General features: G+C 48.8%; 1 protein-coding gene across 1 annotated transcript in view; it reads right to left on the bottom strand.

Annotated features, from left to right (window-relative positions):
- Window positions 1-13,335, bottom strand: part of kcnh5b (potassium voltage-gated channel, subfamily H (eag-related), member 5b) — a 474,329-nt gene that overhangs the window by 289,125 nt on the left and 171,869 nt on the right. The window contains 1 exon segment of the mRNA XM_038775353.1: window positions 211-326. Within this exon segment, the coding sequence (XP_038631281.1) occupies window positions 211-326 (116 nt within the window).

The raw sequence follows: 13,335 nt of genomic DNA, 5'->3' as shown, positions 1-13,335 counted from the left end.
ATCCAGGTTTTAGCCACACGGGGTGACGTAACGTCAGGTAAATGACTGGTTTCTCAGTCAGGAATAAAGAATTATTTGCGGGCCTCAAATTGTGAATCCGTCAATCCTGACGCAGGATTGAGTTTCTTCATCTGAGAAACCTTCTGTCGGGATCGAAGGCTCTGAAGAAAAAAGATTTTGCTGAAGTATAAAGTGAAATTCAATACTTACTTCTGCTAAACGCGAATGTTTGTGGACCCCATCGGATTTGTTCATCGGCGTCAGTTGCTGCAGAGCACTTCGACTATTTGTCAACGCTCTTGTCAGTCGTGCAAATTTTGCCCAGCCTTGATTCAGAAAAAAGGACACAGTAACTACCGACTCCAGTAACCCACGCCTTACTTACAGCTCCGTCATTTTAGTTGTTACAAAGAACAGTCTTTCAACTGTGATGCCTGCGACACGATAAAGCCGTACCCGTTCAAAATAGATGTAACTGAGCAGCTATTAGTTCATTTCTTTCCAACATCGCTTCCAGTGAGCCAACGTAATTTTTAAAGCATTCAGTTAATACCTACTTTACTGTTGTAAACCATTTTGTGTGCAACTGTATAAAATTGACACTGTGGTTGCAAAAACACGATGGTCGGTACTATCCAAATTAACATGTTAATTCTATTTTGCCCTTATTTATCGCATGATTGCATGTCAGTGTGGCCAATGCCTATCCGCATTGTGAGAATGAACGGGTGGCGCAGTGGATAGCACTGCTGCCTCACGGCGCTGAGAACCCGGGTTCGATCCCGGCCCTGCTCATTGTCCATGTGGAGTTTGCTCATTCTCCCTGTGTCTGCGTGGGTTTCACCACCACAACCCAAAGATGTGCAGGGTAGGTGGATTGGCCACGCTAAATTGCCTCTTAATTGGAACAAAATAATTGAGTACTCTAAATTGCAAGAATGAAGGGAGGAAATGAGTGTACACACGATGAACCAATGCTCAAAATCTTTCCTCTGTTTGGACGATTAATTGAAAAAAACAAGTGGAAATGAGGTACACCGTTCATTTGCAACCCCTGGCACACCAAGGTACACACTTTTATTCTGTTCTTTTCTGTTTTTTTTTGCTTGCACGTGGAAATAGTAGCCATTTTTTTCCAAAGTGGTCTTATGCCCGTTGCCCAGCTGTGGTAAGGAAGTGACATCATTTTATTAGCTGTCCTGGAAGAGGTCATTTAAGGGAGTGTGAGCAGGGAAAGCCACAACTAAAATGAATGGAACGAAAAACCTGTAGAGTTTCCTTTTCACACAATCCTACCAATGACAGGTAAAGAAATGCTACCCTCATTGTGAGACTGTCTCTAATTGGTCGTAGGCTGCACATATCAAATGAGATGAATTGCCTTTCTGTCCCAATGTCCATTCCAATATCTTTGCTAATCACTGCACAATAATGTTTCGGTTGGAGCTAACCTTTGACACGTATTGACTTGTCTGTTGGCACACGATTAGGCAGAAGCTTGTTTAACTTTAAGAAAAAGTAAATTCAATGATTTATATTGGGGTCCAGGGAGTTTAATCTCTAATGGTGACTGTGTGCTTTTGTTTGTCGACACAGCCAAGTCGTGTTTGATTTATGGTCCAACAAAGCACTTTGATACCGTTTTTCTTGAGTCCATTTGTAAAACAAGTGGAAAAACATTTTTCCCAGATTAGATGAAGATGTTGAACACATTCTGCATCTATAGAATCATATTATAGAATCACAGAATGGCTACAGCACAGAAGGTGGTCAGCCGACAGAGGAGGAAACTCTGTCACTGGACGGGTTCAAAATTAATCAGAAGGAAGTGTTGGGTGAACCGTCGGTACTTAAAGCTAACAAGTCACCAGGACCAGATGAGAAGCATCCAAGGATGTCTAAGGAAGTGAGAGTGGATTGCAGAGGTGGTGGCCATAATCTTTCATTCTTCCCTGGACTCAAGGGAGGTGCCAGAGAAACTGAAGAACTACAAACATTATGCCATTGTTCAAAAAAGGTAGTATGGATAAGCCCAGTGTTAAAATCTCAGACCAGACCCCAACAATGGCTAGGATACTGGACAGAAACCCCAATATTTGTTTTAATTTTGTAAGACTGTGAGGAAAAGATATTTCGCTCCAGGAGTGATTTCATGCAAAATAAGGATATGGTGTATTAAAACAAACTTTATTACTAACACAGTATTAAAATATCTTTAACGTCACACCAGTAAATAGCTTACAATTACCACTTAAACAATGCGAATCAATACAGTGACACAATAACCCTTAACTGCTATCCTTACTTCCATTTAAACAACAGAACCACCTTGGGTTACAACCCAGTTTTAAATACAGTCGGCACTTCAGGAATGCTTGCTGTTACGAGATATCTTTTGAGACTGCTTGAAAAGATAAAACTAACACCCTGTCAGAATAATGCAGAATCTCTGGCTGTATTTCTTCAGAAACTGCTTCTCAGCTTGCCTTCCACCCGACAGACTAACTCTGTGCCTCAACATCAGGGCAGCACGGTAGCATGGTGGGGGCAGCACGGTAGCATGGTGGGGGCAGCATGGTAGCATAGTGGTTAGCACAATAGCTTCACAGCTCCAGGGTCCCAGTTTCGATTCCCCGCTGGGTCACTGTCTGTGTGGAGTCTGCACATTCTCCCCGTGTATGCGTGGGTTCCCTCCGGGTGCTCCAGTTTCCTCCCACAGTCCAAAGATGTGCAGGTTAGGTGGATTGGCCATGCTAAATTTCCCTTAGTGTTGGGTGGGGTTACTGGATTATGAGGATAGGGTGGAGGTGTGGGCTTGGGTAGGGTACTCTTTCAAAGAGCCGGTGCAAACCCGGTGGGCCAAATGGCCTCCTTCTGCACTGTAAATTCTATGAGATCCTATCTGACTGCTTCAGTTCTTCACATCTCCCATTAACTATATCATCTGACTAAACTGAACATAGTGGGCGGGATTCTCCCCAATCATCGTGATGACCCGACGGCAGCGTAAAAAGTGGCGCAAAGCACTTCGGCGTCAGGCCGACCGGAAGTTGCGGAATCCTCAGCACTTCCGGGGGCTAGGTCGGTGCCCGTGGGGTTGGCGCCGTGCCAACCCGCGCCAAAGGGCCGGCGCGAATTAGCGCATGCACAGAACCGCCGGCATGGTTCCGCGCATGTGCAGACCGGTTGGCGTATTCTAGCGCATGCGCAGGGGGGTGTCTTCTCTGCGCCGGCCATGGCGGAGCCCTACAGGGGCCAGCGCGGAAGGAAGGAGTGCCCACACGGTACAGGCCCAACCGCAGATTGGGGGGCCTCGATTGCGGGCCAGGCCACCATGGGCCCCCCCCCCCAGAGCCAGATCCCCCCCCCCCCAGAGCCGGATCCCCCCCCCAGAGCTGGATCCTGCCCCCTCCCCCTCCCCGAGGACCGCACCAGCCGGCCTACCAGCCGTGTGGGACCATGTCCAATCCACGCCGGTGGGACTGGCCAGAAACTGACGACCGCTCGTCCCATCGGGGCCCGGAGAATTGCCGGGGGGGGGGGGCGCTGCCAACGGTCCCCAACCAGTGCAGCGTGACCCCTGCCCCCACCCGAAAACCAGCGCCGGAGAATACGGCAGCTGACGTCGGAGCAGCGGGGTGGGATTCACACCGTTCCCCAGGCATTCTCTGCAGAGAACTATCTCAATATAAATAAAAGTCCATTAGCCCAAACTTTGTCAATGCTTTAACTAAATTTCTGGCTCCAAAAAGCCTAGCTGTCATGCAAACCAAGGTTTTTGAAAACGTGCAGCAGGAGTCATACACACACTAACCCAGGCTTTTAACCATTACTGCACCATGACTGCAGCAGTCACACACACTCTAACCCAGACCTTTAACCCTTACTGCACCAAATACATATAATACAATATATCTGAAATTTCTACATTCATCAGACTAGTGATTACAGACCAGTCAGTTTGATGTCAGTGGTGGGAAAGCTTCCAGAAACAATTAGTCAAGATACAATTAGCACTCACACGGAAAAGTACGGGTTGATTAGGAAGAGCCAGCATGGATTTCTAAAGGGGAAATTGTGTTTAACTAACGTGCTGGATGTTTTGAAAAGATAACAGAGGGTTGAGGAGGGTAATGCTGTTGGTGTGGTGTATATGGACTCTCAAAAGGCATTCAATACAGTACCCCACAACATACTTGCAAGAAAACTTAAAGCTCAGTGGATAAAGGGTTCAGTAGCAACAAAACTGACTGAATAATAAGAAACAGAGTATTGGTCAATGAATATTTTTTGGGACTTCCGGTGGTGGCTATGAAGGAGTAAGTCACACATTTGGTGGCTCCCGCTCTGGTCGGACTTTTGGACATTTTCCTCCGATTTTCTGGGGGGGGGGGGGGGGGGGGGGGGGGGGGGCTGTGAACAATCGGTGGGAGACTATCCGGCGCCAGGGATGGTGTCCACCAAACTAGCTGGGCGGGCTAGCTCACAGAAGCGCAGTGGGGGGTGTGCATATGTTCGGTTTATTAAAGGGGTTGGGTTGCAGAGTGTTGTTGTGTTGTTACTAGGGTGGAGGGGGGTAAATGTTCTGCTGACAAGGGAGTGCCTTGGGCTAAGGGACGGAGAGGCGGTTGGGGGCGGAGGCTGCCTGGGGGCGGACCGGTGGAGGCGCGGAGCATAGCCTGGAAGCGGGCCCAAAAAAGGGTATGGCTGATCGGCGAGGGGGGGGGGGGCAATGAGCCCCCCAACTAGGCTGATCACCTGGAATGTTCAACGGTTAAATGGGCCGGTCAAGAGGGCACGTGTGTTCGTGCATCTTAGGGCACTGAAGGCGGACGTGGTAATGTTGCAGGAGACGCACCTTAGAGTAACTGACCAGATTAGATTGAGGAAAGGCTGGGTGAGTCAGGTCTTTCACTCGGGACTAGATTCAAAGATGAGAGGGGTCGCGATGGACATGGGATACTCGGTGATCACAATCTCAGACCATGCTCCGCACTGGGTTGACCTGCAGGTTAGTAAAGGCAGTAACCAGTGCCTGCGCTGGAGGTTAGATGTGGGACTTTTGGCTGACGAAGAGGTGTGCGAGCGGCTGAGGAAATGTATTCAGAACTACGTGCAGGTCAACGACACAGGGGAAATTTCAGCAGCGGTGGTCTGGGAAGCACTGAAGGCGGTGGTCATAGGGGAGCTGATCTCGATACAGGCCCAGAGGGAGAAGGTGCTGACTGATAAAAGAGATACCACAGATTGATAAGAGGTATGCGGAGACCCCAGAGGCATGGCTTTTAAGGGAACGGCGGAGGCTACAGGCAGAGTTCAGCTTGTTAACCACAGGGAGGGCGGTGGAGCAGCTGAGAAAGGCGAGGGGGGGCGATCTATGAGTATGGAGAGAAGGCCAACAGAATGCTTGCACAGCAGCTTAGAAAGAGGGAGGCAGCCAGGGAGATAGGGAAAGTAAATGACGGAGATGGGAACCTGGTTGGAGATTCAGCAGGGGTGAATAAGGTGTTTAGGGATTTCTACAGCAGGCTGTACAGGTCGGAACCCCATACGGGGCCGGAGGGGATGAGGCACTTCTTGGAGGGGCTGAATTTCCCAAAGGTGGACAGGGAGCTGGTAGAAGGGCTGGGGGCCCCGATCGGGTTGGAAAAGATAGCGGAGGGTCTGAAGGCCATGCAGTCGGGTAAAGCCCCGGGGCCGGATGGATACCCAGTGGAGTTTTATAAAAAGTTATCGGGGATATCGGGGCCTGTGTGGTTGAGGATGTTCAATGAGGCAAGGGAAAGAGTGGTGCTGTCCCCGACGATGTCACAGGCAACGATTTCGCTGATTCTGAAGCGGGACAAGAACCCGGAGCTGTGTGGGTCCTACAGGCCGATATCCCTGTTGAATGTGGATGCTAAATTGCTGGCCAAAACTTTGTCCTCCAGGATTGAGGTTTGTGTTCCGGATGTTATTGGGGAGGACCAGACGGGGTTTGTTAAGGGTAGCCAGTTGGTGGCCAATGTAAGAAGGTTGTTAAACCTGATCATGATGCCCCTGGAAGGTAGGGAGGTGGATGTAGTGATCGCAATGGATTCAGAAAAGGCTTTTGATTGGGTAGAATGTATTGGGGTGGGGCTTTATTGTCTGAGTCAGGTTGCTGCATCAGGCTCCTGCAACAAGTGTGCGGACGAATAGGACAACATCGGACTATTTTAGACTGCACCGGGGGACGAGACAGGGATGCCCCCTCTCCCCATTGTTGTCCGCGCTAGCTATAGAGCCGTCGGCAATTGCTCTGAGAGCCTCAAGAGGCTGGAAGGGGCTGGTCCGGGGAGGGGCGTGGAGCACAGAGTCTCACTCTATGCAGGCGACCTGCTTCTGTATGTATCGGACCCAATAGAGGAAATGGAAAAAATCATGAGGATTCTAGGGGAATTTGGGCTGGTTTTCGGGGTATAAGCTAAATATGGGGAAAAGTGAGATGTTTGCGGTTCAGGCAAGGGGACAGGAGAGGCGATTGGGGGAGCTGCCATTTAGATTAGTAGGGGGAAGCTTTAGGTACCTCGGCATTCAAGTGGCGCGGGAATGGGACCGGCTGCATACATTAAATGTGGCCCGACTAGTAGACCGAATGAAGGACAATTTTCGGAGATGGGATGCGCTTCCGTTGTCACTGGCTGTGAGGGTGCAGACGGTGAAGATGATGGTCCTCCCGAGATTCCTGTTTGTATTTCAGTGTCTCTCCATCTTTATTCCGTGGTCCTTTTTTAAGCGGCTCAACAAAGTGATCACTGGCTTCGTTTGGGCGGGCAAGACCCCGCGAGTAAAGAAGGTAATGCTTGAGCAGCGTCAGGGAGAGGTCGGGCTGTGGCTGCCAAATTTTAGTGACTATTACTGGGCAGCGAATGTAGCCATGATATGGAAGTGGGTGGTGGGGGAGGGGTTGGCATGGGCACGTATGGAGGCCGCTTTATGCAAGGACACCAGTATGGGGGCGTTGGTAACTGCGCCTCAGCCGTTCCCGCCAGCACGGTACTCCACCAGCCCCGTGGTGGTGGCGGCCCTGAGAGTCTGGGGGCAATGGCGGACACTTGTGGGAGCAGAGGGAGCATCGGTCTGGTCCCCAATCTGGAATAATCACCGGTTTGCCCCGGAAAGTATGGATGGGGGGTTCCGGATATGGCGGAGAGCAGAGATTGATAGGATGGGGGATATGTTTATAGAGGGGAGCTTTCCGAGTATGAGGGTGCTGGAGGAGAAGTTTGAGTTGGCGAGGGGAAAGAAAGTCAGGTATGTGCAGGTTCCGCGGGACTTCCTATGTAAACAGGTGTCAACCTTCCCGCTCCTACCGCTAAGGGGGATTCAGGACAGGGCAGTTCCAGAGGGTGGGTAGGAGAAGGGAGCGTTCCTGATATTTACAAGGAACTTATGGGGTCAGAGGAGACGCAGACCAAGGAGCTGAAGCGCAAGTGGGAGGAGGAGCTTGGAGGAGAGATGGAGGATGGTCTATGGGCGGACGAGTTGAGTAGTGTCAACGCATCCGTAACATGTGCCAGGCTCAGCCTGATACAATTTAAGGTCATTCACCGGGCTCACATGACCCGGATGAGCAGGTTCTTTGGGGTGGAAGACAGGTGTGCAAAATGTGCGGGAGGACCAGCGAATCATGTCCGCGTGTTCTGGGCATGTCCGAAGCTCCTGGGATTTTGGCTGGGGTTTGCAGGTGTCATGTCCATGGTGTTAAAAACAAGGGTGGCGCTGAGTCCGGAGGTGGTGATTTTCAGGGTGTCGGAAGACCCGGGAATCCAGGAGGAGAAAGAGGCAGACATTCTGGCATTTGCTTCCCTGGTAGCCCGGAGACGGATACTATTAGCTTGGAGGGACTCAAAGCCCCCGAAGTCAGAGACCTGGCTATCGGACATGGCTAGCTTTCTCTGTCTGGAGAAAATCAAGTTCGCCTTGAGTGGGTCACTGTTAGGGTTCACCCAGAGGTGGCAACCGCTCGTCGACATCTTCGCAGAAAATTAGTCGTCAGCAGAAGCGGGGCGGGGGGGGGGGGGGGGGGTGGGGGGGGTTAGTTTAGCTTTAGGAAGGGAGACGGTTTTTTGCATTATGTTTATAGTTTCATGTACATTGTTTATTGTGTTGTTGTTATAATACCAAAGAATACCTCAATAAAATGTTTATTAAATAAAATTGAATATTTTTTGGGTTGGAAGAAGGTTTGTACTGGAATTTCCCCAGGGGTTGGTACTGGGAGTCTTGCTTTTCCTGATATACATTGATGATCTAGATCTTGGTGTGCAGGGAACAGCTTCAAAGTTTGCAGATGATAAATAACTTGAAAGCATTGTAATATATGAAGACAACAGTGTAGAACTTCAAAAAGATGTAGACAAGTTGTTGGAGTGGGCAGATAGGTGGCAGATGAGATGAAGTTCAATGCAAAGAAGCATGAGGTGATGCATATTGGTAAGAAAAACATAAGGAAATGGTATATAATAAAGGCTTGAAGAATATTTCTCCTCATGTGAGAATCCAGAGCAAATAATCTGGGTTTCCCATTTAAGATGGAGATAAGGAGGAATTTCTTCTCTCATGGAGTCTGATGTCTTTGGCATTCTCTTTCACAGACAGCAGTGAAGGCTGGGTCATTAAATAGGTTCAGTTCGACAGATTTTTGATTGACAAGGCAGTTAAGGATTATGAGGGATAGGCAGGAAAAAGATGAACCATGATCTTATCAAATGGCAGAGCAGACTCAATGGACCAAATGGCTTACGGCTGTTCCAATTTCCTGTGATATTATGATCTGGAATGGAATTTGGCTGCCGAGGTAGGTAATTGGAGTAGGGAAATTTCCTTATCTACCTTAGCAAATCTTTCTGCAGCACCCGATTGGCACTCTGGGAGGGGCGGGTGTGGAATATAGTCAAGTCCGCCAACCCCAGTCGCAATGTAAACAGTCACGGGGACAGGTAAATGCCAAGGTGGGAAGGTAGAAAGTCCATCATCCATCACATGCCAATTGAATGCCAGCTCATGCCCTCCACCCACCCCACCCACACCTAGTATCCTCTCATACCCTTCATTCCGACTTCATAGCCACCCCCTCACCCTACTTGGCCCCTCATATCCTCCATGCCACCTCCATAGCCACTCGTGGGGAGGCCACAGGAGCCAGAGCCATGTGGAGGTGAGAAAAAAAACATCTAAACTTCTACTGAAGTTCTCACACTTCAACACTTGTTAGTGAAAAGAACATTCTTTCATCAAATCCATTTAAAGTTTTTACATTTCCTGAAGAGGTTAACCCCTTAAAAAATAACCAAGCTTTTAATCGGCAGCAACAATGAAATAGCTAATCCTTTAATTGCCTCTTTAAGCAGTCAATCAAACTGTGAACTCAAAATCCCTGCTGGAATAATTGCAGTTTTTGAAACTCAGTTAAGCACTCATAATAACATGAGGATTGTCCCTGGGTAAATGTCAGCAAACTGCACAAACCATTGTAATTTTTTTTGAATGTCTGCTCTGTCAATCAATACCATCTAGCAAACATTTTTTTTAAACTTTAGATAATGACAATCATTCTTCCTTTGAACGACCTTATCTTCCCTTCAACTTTATCTGGCATTGTGGGTTCAAGGCTCCTGGACCAGCCAAAATGGGGTCCATTTGAATTCACAAGGTCCGACTGAGGTCAGGTTTCTTGCTTGTCTGTATCGTGACCAGACGTCTGCCAACAGGTCTCATCCATTTTTGAAGGTACGGAGAGTCTGCCCAACTCAGCGAAAATCCATTCCTCTATCTCTTCATTACCCACAAAGCTCAGACTTTGTTTGCTCTTTCTTTTGTCTCTGTGGGAATGTATGTTTACTCTACCCACACCACCTGTTGAAAGGCAGTCCATTGTTCTGCTAGAGTTTGTTCTGCCAATCTTTAATTCCAATTTAATTGGGACACATCTCAACCAACTAAAATACCTCAAAGAAAGCTTTGGGGGTGACCTACCGGCCACGTCATGCCCCGTTCGGGTGAATGGGGGCACAACGCGGCTGGTAGATGCCGGGAGAGGCCTCTTCCAGGATTGACCCAGTTCCCCATGCTTCGTGAAATCTAACGGGATATTTCGAGACGGCGCGATCTGGATCAGTATTTGACAAATCTCAACATTAGAGTGGGCAACGTATCTCACTCTAATATTTTGCTTGCCTGATCTACCCAAAGCTTTGGGAGCTCACGCCTTCACCTCAGAGACCTTAGGCAAGCACTGTTCAGTATTGGTTCCCACAAATGGGGACCAGGCGGAAGGGCACATGGGGGAGGTCTCCTAGGAGATCGAAGGCCCGCGGATGGTTGGGCTCCAGGCAGGGTGGCACCCTGGCACTGCCATCTGGGTGCTAGCTGGTACTACCAAGGTGCTGCCAGGCTGGCATTGTGCCCACACCGGGGATCGGGTCCGGGGGTGTGGTGCGGGCGTTGAGGACCCCTTTACTGCTGCTGTGGGGGTCTGGGAGTCATGTCGGGGGGACGGAGGGGGGGTGATCGAGGCGCCATTTTCCTCTTGCACTGAGGAGTTATGGCGAGCGGCACTCCTCAGCGCGGCAAACTATTCTAAGTGCGGCATTCCCCCTGAGGCCCCCGATTGCTTTCTTTGCTGTTTTGGGGGACTTGTGCATTGATTGGCCACTGTGTATGTTTGCGTAAGATTTTGAAAGTAAGGTGTTGGCAATACAGCACTTTTTGGCGGGTCCTGCGATGTAACACTGGCAGGGTGATCTCTGATTGAGCTCACCCTGCCGGCATTGTAGGTTTTTAAAAGATTGTGTGCTGGATTCTCCGCTGTCGGAATTCTCTGCCATGCCGGCAGCGCACCCACGCTCGGGGATTTCCCGAAGCCGTGGGTCTGCCCACAATGGGAAACCCCAATGGCTGGCTGGTGGGACGGAGAAACCCATCACTGGTGGGGGCGCGCCACCCTTGGTCTCGTTTAAAAGATGCCCCGATACAAAGAATTAAAAATAATGGAACAGAACTGTCCCTCCCCCCACCACCACCGTATCCCACCATGAAACTTCCTCCACGGAACTCCGCACACACCACCACCATGAAGCCGTCCGCCATGCAACAACCCCAGAGGTAATGCCAAGGTACTACCCTTGCATGACCCTCTCCCCCCCAGGGGCTGTGCCCACTTGTGCATATCCAGCAGGTTCTGCTTGCCAGGCACACATCATTGGGGACCTGTCGTGATCCACGTTGACATGAATGGACAATTTATCACGGGTGTAAAGGTCTGATAATTATATTTAAATATATGCAAATAGAGATCCCGACTTTTAAATGGTATTTATTGAAATACATGATGTGTAATGATTTACTTGCATTTTGTCTGAAACGGGATTTTATGAATTATATGATTTTAAATATTGCTTTAAGTAGATGGGAAATGTTTGGTTTTAAATATTTCCCAGTCCCTGACCACTGCAAGAACATTTTATCCACTTTGTTTCCATTTCTCGGTCACTTTAACTTCCTGTAGTTCTTTTGTCAGCTACTATAACCCATTCGTTTGTTCAAAGTCACCCAGCTGTCTGAAAGTGGATAGAAATCAACCACAACTCCATCAATTTTGCTCAGGTGGTTACTTGGCGAGCCCTGGACTCCATCAGGAAACCATTTGACAGGTTTCATCACGCAGGTGGTTAAAATGTGACCTTTCGTATTGACTCCGACCCATAGATGATATGAATAAACAATTTATCCCCTTGACACCGAGCTAATGTTCTCTGTATGTTTGTGGGCCAGCTTACAGAACATCACAAATCACAAGGAATGTACAATGCGGCTTCAGTCGATTCTGTGGCAGTAAATTGCAAGATTATTCAAAAGCTATAACCAAGCAACTACCCTGCACGTCGATGGATCATTCATTCGCTCTCTACCCTTCTCAAACAAAAGGGACATAGTATACAAGTAACAAATCAAGTAAAAGGGATTATACCTTGAGCAGGAGGTAAATATTTAACTATCTTCCATTAATCCTAAACTGTGGAACACGGCCAACATGAAGCGTTGTGCCAAATGATTAATACTCTGGGAAACAACACAGCACTGAAGCAAATAAATCTGAAGCTGGGGTCAGGTGGGTCGCCTCACTCAAAGTACTCAGCAGGCAGATTACATCAAAAATCAGTACACCCCTGCCCTGTTCACGATATCAGACGTTTCCCTTCAGAAATCACATTTGGACTATTAACTTTGTTGATGGACCAATTTATTAATTTGATTAATCTCTCTGGGAGAAAAATTGGATGAGGCTGGAAATCTGGCATGGGGGTCGCCATGCTTCGCCCTGGTTGCTAATTTAATCGAAAGTGGTGTTCAGCTCAGTGCAAAGCACTCTCCTGGTTGGCCGCACGCCTCAGCAGGGACCACTTTCATGAAAAGCTAACACAACATAAGGTTCGTCTGCGCTACCTAAAGCCGGACTGAGCCTCTTAAAGCCTCTTGGCCAGCAATGGCAAACCTGGGCCAGTGAGTGGGCCCTCCTTCATCTCAGTGGGTCCCAAGATTTAAATCGGGCTTGTTCACTAACCATCACCCCATGAAAAAGATTAAATGCATTTGATGCACGGCAAGTATTTCATAATGAGTTTCTGAAACTGCTGATTAATTTATGTATTAATAGATCTGACATCAACTTCAAATGGTAAAAACAAAATAAATATTTGGACTTTGGGCGCAGAGGAAGCGCAAAGCTCTCCCAGTCAATGTTGTGTGCAATCAGCACACACCTCACTTCACTTGCCCTTGCTTTACACTTCTGTTATACCCATGGGGAGAAAAACTACGCGGATGGAAATCAGCGGAATGCTCATGGCAACATGGGGCGGGATTCTCCGGCCTCCGAGCAGCCTGTTTCCCGGCCTCGGGAGATGGTGTCTCTGTTCCCGTCGCTGAGAATGGGAATTCCCATTGAAGCCAGCCCTCCATACCGCCGGGATGAGCTGCCAGCAGGACAAGAGAATCCTGCCGTCAGTGAATGGGTGGAGAATTCTGGCCAAAGTGTCTTGTGGGCCGCATTGGCCGCCGGGCTGCAGGTTGCCCACCGCTGCTCTCGGTGCATTCTAACATAGGGCACATGGCACAGAAAAAAGCTGTTCAGCTCAATCAGTCCACACCGGTAAATGACCTCACACTGGTGATTAAAGTTAATGAATGCATCTTCAGATGACATATCCTCACAATGAACCACCAGCCTCACACACCACTCAATTCACTAGCCTCCACCCGTCATTCGCTGACCAACATTCTCGATCAAGCACAACTCACATCACATCACAT

This window comes from Scyliorhinus canicula, chromosome 2 (assembly GCF_902713615.1).
Source record: "Scyliorhinus canicula chromosome 2, sScyCan1.1, whole genome shotgun sequence".
Lineage (NCBI taxonomy): Eukaryota > Metazoa > Chordata > Chondrichthyes > Carcharhiniformes > Scyliorhinidae > Scyliorhinus > Scyliorhinus canicula.
The sequence above is the reverse complement of the archived record's forward strand: the minus strand, read 5'-3'. Positions and strand labels throughout refer to the sequence as shown.